This window comes from Nannospalax galili, unplaced genomic scaffold (assembly GCF_000622305.1).
Source record: "Nannospalax galili isolate Female #2095 unplaced genomic scaffold, S.galili_v1.0 scaffold1331, whole genome shotgun sequence".
Taxonomy (NCBI): Eukaryota; Metazoa; Chordata; class Mammalia; order Rodentia; family Spalacidae; genus Nannospalax; species Nannospalax galili.
In genome coordinates, this window is record NW_008330679.1 from 1,564,005 (window position 1) to 1,571,939 (window position 7,935).

Sequence of the window (7,935 nt, forward strand, 5' to 3'; positions counted from 1 at the left end):
TAGTGTTTTGACAGTTTATTTTGAAGGTTGTTTTTAAAAACAAAAAGACAATCTGAGAAAAAATTGCACAGATGATGCTCATTAAATAAATGTGGTAATTAAATCAGAGGAAATATATTCTCTTCTGCAACTCCAGAAATAAGTTCTGTTGTCCTGAAGGTTCTTATACTTCCAAGAGGGGTAGGGGGGAATCATGGCAATTAAAACTGCCTCATAATCATGTAAATCTACAGTAGCAACCAAATTTCTCTTTCTTCCCAAGAAATCAGTTTCGATCTTCAAACTGTGACTTGTTTTTTAAAAGGTAAGATGCTAGAAATTCAATGGGATTTGGTGGTCTGTAAGGGAAAAGAAATACAAAGTTTAAAGATATATTTTGCAGGTATGTTAATTTAGATGTATCATACCATTTACAAAAAAACCACTTGTTTAATTTTCATTTCACAAAGACTATTTGTAGTAAATATGATAAATGAGATAGGCAAGCAAATTAGCCAAGAATAAAGTTTCAAAGAACTTAAGTTCTTTAATAACTTAAAATAAGTTATGGATTCAATTCTAAAACATAAGGGGTTTTGCCTGATTTTTATTTATTATTATTATTGTGTGTGCATGGGGCATGCCTCAGCAGCCATGTGGAGGTCAGAGGACAACTCTGTAAAATCAATTCTCTCCTTTCCCTTTACATGGGTTCGGAGGACTGAATTCAAGTTGCCAATTAGGCATGGCAAGCACCTCTCCTTGCTGAGCCATTTTGCTAGCCCCAAAACACAAGCTTAGAAAATGTAACAATGGAATGCCTCTTGCCTAAGGGTGAATGAGGACTCAAGGGCCAGAGGGCACCTTCTAGGATACTAGCAGTGTTCACCTACTTGATCTGAGTGCATATCTTATAGGTGTATTTAGCTTCTGAATATTCACAAAGCTCTAAAACTACAATATGTGGAGCTTTCTAAGTATTTTCCTTCAGCAAGAGAACAAATAAATAAAAGACATTAGCATTATTAACACAGAGATGAATTCCACAGATAATTGACTAATGAAAGGAATTAACATTTATTGAGACAAGAAGCTTTTTTTTTTAATTTTTAAAAATTTATTTATTAGCCAGGCGTGGCAGCACACACCTGTAGTCCCAGCACTTGGGAGGCAGAGGCAGGCAGATCTCTATGAGTTCAAGGCCAGCCTGGTCTACATAGTGAGTTCCAGGACAGCCGGGGCTACAGGGAGACCCTGTCTCAAAAAAAAACCAAAAAAAAAAATTTATTATTTTATGTGTATGAGTGTTTTCCTTACATGTTAAGTGCAACCTGTGTCATGCAATTCCTAGGATGCCAAGTCCCGCAGTGCCCAAGGAGTCAGAAGAAGACCTCAGATTTCCCTGGAATTGGATTTACAGGCAGTTGCTAGCCACCATGTCGGTGCTGGAAACCAAACCCAGGTCCTCTGCAAAAGTAGCCAGTGCTCTTAACCTCTGACCCATCTCTTCAGCGCCCCCACCCCACTTATTTTTGGAAAAAGGGTCTCACTATGTAGCCCCAGCTGGCCTGGAACTCCCTATGTAAATCAGGCTGGCCTTACACTTAAGAGATCCACCTGCCTCTGCCTCCCAAGTGCTGGGATTAAAGGTGTGTGCCACCACTTCTGGCTAGTTATTTCTTTTTTAAAAGATGTTTCAGAAGCTGGAGAGATGGCTCAGTGGTTAGGAACACTGACTGTTCTTGCAGAAGACCCGGGTTCTAATCCCAGCACCCACATGGCAGCTAACAACTATCTGTAACTCCAGTTCCAGGGGGTCTGATAGCCTCTTCTGTCCTCCTCAGGCATTGCATGACACGGGTGCACTTACCTACACGCAGGCAATACACGCATACGCATAAAATAAAAATAATAAAATATATATTAAAAAAAAGATATTTCAATTAATTAAATTTGTGGCGATCAGGAAGGAGTGCTACCATGCTCAGTCCTACCAGTATGTCTTTCCTATCAGTGTGTCTTTCCAAAGCAGAGTATATGATAATTCACCAACTTTGTTTTTTTTCAGTAACCCCAGCTGTCCTGGAACTCACTATGTAGACCAGGCTGGCCTTGAATTCACAGAGATCCGCTTGCCTCTGCCTCCCCAGTGCTGGGATTAAAGGCATGCGCCACCACGCCCAGCGCAATTCTCCCAACTTTTAATCTTTGGATTTTTCAGCAAGAATAACTTACACAAAAGTGATAGATATGAAGTCCAACCTGGGTATTCTTAACTATGTAGTTGTTGCATTATTATTATTTGGCCTCAAGAGATAGCTCAGGAGGTAAAGGTGCTTTCTGCCAAACCTGACAACCTGAGTTTGATCCCATAACACACATGGTGAAGAGAGAGAACTGAGCCAGCAAATTGTCCTTTCACATTCACATCATGGCACACACATATATACACACACACAAGGAAATAACTAGACATAATAAAATATTTTAAATATTTTAAATAAATATTTTAAATATTTTAAATAAATATCTATTGTTCCAAGGACTACTCACTTATAAAATATATGCCTGAAGAAGAGCCTAAACAATATACATCTAATAAAAACTAATTTACAAAACAAATTTGCTTCTTTTGTTTTTACAAAAATGACTTAGGAGCTGGGCATGGTAGCACAGTACTATAATCCCAGTGTTGGGAGGTAGAGGTAGGAGGATGAGTTCACAGCCTTCTTCAGCTGCACAGCAAGTTCAAGGCCAGCAAGAGTACATGAGACCCTGCTTAATAAAAAAAAAAAAAAAAAGCAGGGACAGAGAGATGGCTCAGCAGTTAAGAGCACTGACTGCTCTTACAGAGGACCTAGGCTGGGTTCCTAGCACCCACATAGCAGCTAACAACCATCTGTAACTCCAGTTCCAGGGTATCCAATGCCCTCTGCTGACCTCCATGGGCACTGCATGACACGGGTACACTTAAACACATGCCGGCAAAACACTCATACACATAAATAATTTTTTTAAAAAAGAAAGAAAAGGGGGCTCAGCGGTTAAGAACACTGGCTATTCTTGCAGAGACCCAGGTTCGAATCCCAGAACCCACATGGCAGCTAACAACTGTCCGTTAACTCCAGTTCCAGGGGATCTGATGGCCTCTGCTCTCCTCTGCAGGCATTGCACAACACAGATACACTTACCTACATGCAGGCAATACACACATAAAATAAAATAATAATAAATAAAATTTAAAAAAGAAAGAAAATGGATCAGCTATGGTAGAACACACCTGGAATCCTAGCAGTTAGGAGCTAGAGGGAGAAGGATCAGGAGTCCAAGGTCAGGCTGGGCTACATGAGACCCTGTCTTTGAAAAAAACAAGAAACTACTAGGGATATAGCAGTTGGCAGAATGCTTGCTTAGCATGCATAAGGCCCTGGGCCCAATCTCCAGCACTGAAAACACCACAGGCAGTATCACATCCTAAAATTCAAGCACTTGGGAAATAGAGGTAGGAGGCTCAGAGGTTCAGGGTCATCCTTGGCCACATAGTGAGGACAAAGTCAGTCTAAGCTACATGAAACCCTGTCTCAAATAAAAAAAAGGCAATGGGAAAATGGCTAAGTGAATTGTGGTAGTACTGTAATTTTAACAATGAAGACTATATAGAAAAATTTTGTCCTTAAGTAAAAAAGATACAAAATTCCATGCAGATCATAATTCTAAATCTTTATAAATATGTATGTGCTCTAAGACTAGCAGAAAGAAAATTAATGCCTTTGAGTTTTGAGAGTAAGGCTGATTTCTTTTTTTTCTTTTTTTTTTTGGTCTTTTTGAGACACGGTCTCCCTGTAGCACCAGCTGGCCTGGTACACACTATGTAGAACAGGCTGACCTTGAACTCACAGAGACACTCCTGTCTCTGCCTCCTGAGTGCTGGGACTAAAGGCATGCACCACCACGCCCAGGTTAGGCTTTTTTTTTTTTTTTAATATATATGCATGTATTGCCTGAATGTAGGTAAGTGAACCCATGTCATGCAAAGCCCTCGGAGATCAGAAGAGGCTGTTGGATCCCTTGGAACTGGAGTTATGGACAGTTGTTAGCTGCCATGTGGGTGCTGGGATATGAACCCAGGTCTTCTGCAAGAACAACCAGTGTTCTTAACCGTTGAACCATCTCTCCAGTCCCTAGGCCATTTTTAAAAAAGAGTTTAACATCATGGGGCTGGAGAAATGACTTGATGGTTAAGAGCACATACTGCTCCTGCAGAGGACCTAAGCTCAATTCCTATCACCCACCCATGTTGGGTAGTTGATAACTGCCTATAACTCCACCTCCAGGGGATCCAGCATCTGAGAGCACCTATAAGTGTGTGCACACACATAAAAATAAAATCTTCAAAAACAAAATTAACATCAATAGGACCAGCAAGATGGCTCAGTGGGTAAAGGTGCATGCCACCAAGCCTGAGGACCTGAGTTCCATCTCCAGAATCCACATGGTACAAAGAGAACTGACTCCCAAAAGCTGACCTCCACATGTGCACCATGGCATTTGTGTGCCTTCCCACAACGTAAATAAATATAATAGAAAAATTTTCAATAAAAAATTTAACATTAGCCAGGCATGGTGGTACATGTCTTTAGTCCCGGTAGCCAGGAGGCAGAAGCAGGCGGATCTCTGTGAGTTCAAGGCCAGCCTGTTCTATAAAGTGAGTTCCAAGCCAGCACCAATACAGGGAAACCCTGCCTCAAAAAACCAAAAAAAGAAAAAAATTAACATCAGTAAATACAAACATCATATCCCAAACCCACTATATACAACTAATGATGTTTCAAGTGCCAATGTCTTTACTTTCTCTGCTACTTCCAGTCCCAATGCTCTTACCTTTCTTTTGCAAGCACAGCAAGTCCCTGTAACAAGATGGGCACAACTGTCTGATCCAGGTAGGCACGAGTTGGCAAAGATTGTAGATCCACCTTCTGTTTTGATGACTTTTCTGCATTAATCTTCTCATTTTCTACTATCCTCTGTTGAATTAAAATAAGGTATGAATACTCCAAAGAAGCAGATTATCGTGAGTGCTAAACAAAAACTAGTGGAAAAAAACTCACTAAATGAAAAGGCAAATCAATGGCTACCACTGACCCTAGGCTGCAAACCTCTGCCAAAGGAATCAATGCTAATCTCTAAATTCCCCTCAAGCACTTCCCTCTGAAGTCATAATACCACACAAACAGACATACATGCATAAACTTTTTTTAGACAGGGTCTCATGTAGTCCAGGCTAGACTCAAATTAAGTTTGGAGCCAAGGATTACTTTGAACTTTTTAAAACATTTTAATTTTATGTGCATGCGTGTATTGCCTGCACGTATACAACTGCACCCATGTCATGCAATGATGCCCTTGGAGGTCAGAAGAGGGTGTCGGATCCCCTGGCGCTGGAGTTATAGACAGTTGTTAGCTGCCATGTGGGTGCTGAGAACTGAACATGGGTCCTCTGTAAGAGCAGCCAGTGCTCTTAACTGCTGAGCCATCTCTCCAGCCCTCAATTACTTTGAACTTTTAATATATATTTTTTAATATGTGTGTGTTTACATGCACACATGTACATTTCCTTGCCCCAGGACAAATGTGGAAGCTGGAGGATTCCACGATGTGGGTCCCAGTGTTACCCACTGAGCCATTTCATCAGTCCCATATCTTGAACTTCTGATCCTCCTGTCTCCACTTAAGTCAAGTATAGCACATACAAGAACACTTGGCATGTTTCTTTCCTAAAGAAAGATCCATGATTTTCACAAGTGTATACACTACAGAAAATAACAATTACTAAAAAAATGGGGAAAATGATCAACATGGAAAAAAAATGTGGTATTTAAGTGAATGAAATTTAAGATACAAGGACAGAGACATAACTCAGTTAGTAGAGTGCTTGCTTAACCAGGCACAAAGGCCTGGGTTTAATCCCTAGCACCAGCACTGTATAAATCAGGAATAGTGGCGAATGTCTGTAATTCCAGTACTTGGAAAGGCTTTTTATTTTTTGAGACAGGTCTCCCTGTAGCCCCAGATGCCCTAGAATTCACTACACAGACCAGGTTGGCCTTAAACTCAAGAGACATGCCTGCCTCTGCCTCCTGAGTGCTAGGATAAAAGCCCTGTGCCATGAAGCCCAACAAAAAGCAGTATTCGTTCTTTTTTTGGTCTTTTTGAGACAGGGTCTCCCTGTAGCCCCAGCTGTCCTGGAAGTCACTATGTAGACCAGGCTGGCCTTGAACTCACAGAGATCTGCCTGCCTCTGCCTCCCAAGTGCTGGGACTAAAGGCATGTGCCACTACGCCTTTTTCTTTTTTTTAATATATTTTATTTATTTATTTTTATGTGTATGAGTGTATTGCCTGCATGTATGATCTGATCGCCTGGAGTTAGAGTTACAAGTGGTTGTGAGCTGACCAGTGTTAGTGCTGGGGATCAAACTCTGAAAGAATAATAAGTACTCTTAACCACTGAGCCATCGCTCCAGCTCTCCCCTTTTGAGACAGGCTCTCCTTGTAGGCCCAGCTGTCCTGGAACGCACTATGTAGACCAGGCTGGCCTTGAATTCACAGCGATCTGTTTGCTTCTGCCTCCGGAGCACTGGGATTAAAGGCGAGCACCACCACGCCCAGCTTAGATTATGTTTTAGACATACACAAAAAATATTTTTCAGCCAGGTGTGCTAGCACACACCTTTGATCCCATCGCTTGGGAGGCAGAGGCAGGCAGATCCTAGTGAGTTCAAGGCCAGCCTAGTCTACATAGTGAGTTTCAGGTCAGCTGGGGCTACAGAGAGACCCTGTCTCAAAAAGATAAAACAAAAAACAATAATTTTTTTTTCCCTAGGGTTAAAGAGATGACTGAGCAGTTAGGAGCACTGGCGGTTCTTGCAGAGGACCAAGGTTCAGTTCCCAGCATCCACATGGCAGCTAACAATTGCCATGTTCCCAGTTCCAGGAAATCTTTTGGCTTCTGCAGGCACTGCATGCACAGATGGATTTACACACTAAGTAGGCAAAACACTCACACACATAAAAATAGTTTTTCAAGACCTAATTTTATTTTTTATTTATTTAGGTCTTTTTTTGAGACAGGTTTTCCCGGTAGCCCCAGCTGGCCTGGAAGCCACTATGTAGACCAGGCTGGCCATGAACTCAGAGTTCCACCTGCCTCTGCCTCTGCCTCCCAAATGCTAGGAGTAAAGGCGTCTGCCACCACACCCAGCATTAGATCTAATTTTAATTTTTAAAAAATAAGAAATTAATCTAAAGTTTATCTTATCTTTATAATTTACTTTATCTCAAGTAAACATAGGTGGTTTCCAAAGGCACTATATCTGGTAATTTCTGTTGAAGACTTTTATTATTTTTTAAAATCTTTTATTTATTTATGAGTGTATTGCCTGCATGTTGGTAGGTGCACCCATGTCGTGCAGTGCCTGCCAAAGTCAGAAGAGAGAGTTAGATTCTCTAGAACTAGATTTAGGGATATTTGTTGGCTGCCATGTGGGTGCTGGGAATCAAACCTAGGTCCTTTGTAAGAACAGCCATTGTTCTTAACCGCTAAGCCACCTCTCTAGCCCCTGAAGACTTTTTAATCTAACTATGGAACTTAGAAAAGTCAGATAACCTATAAAACAGCTATTTAGCTATTCATTTCACAATGGATTGGGAAATTTCTTTTAAAAAGACATTTTTATGTGGGCTGGAGAGATTGCTCAGTTGTTAAGAACACTGGCTGTTCTTGCATAAGACCTGGGTTCGTAACCCAGCACCCACATGGCAGCTAACAACTGTCCAGTTCCAGGGGATCCAATAGCCTCTTCTGTCCTCCGTGGGCATTGTATAACATAGGTGCACTTACCTACATGCAGACAATACACACATACAAATAGAATTTTTAAAAAATCAATAAAAAATA

The 7,935-nt window shown here is 41.1% G+C and overlaps 1 protein-coding gene across 1 annotated transcript in view; it reads right to left on the reverse strand.

Annotated features, from left to right (window-relative positions):
* The window catches only part of Dpy30 (dpy-30 histone methyltransferase complex regulatory subunit), a 19,956-nt gene continuing 12,021 nt past the window's right edge, over positions 1-7,935 (reverse strand). Inside the window, exons 4-5 of the mRNA XM_008851038.3 lie at positions 4,861-5,003; positions 1-338 (exon numbers count right to left, since the gene is read on the reverse strand). Coding sequence (XP_008849260.1) covers positions 266-338; positions 4,861-5,003 — 216 coding nt within the window. The 3' untranslated portion in view covers positions 1-265. The remainder of the gene's footprint in view (positions 339-4,860; positions 5,004-7,935) is intronic.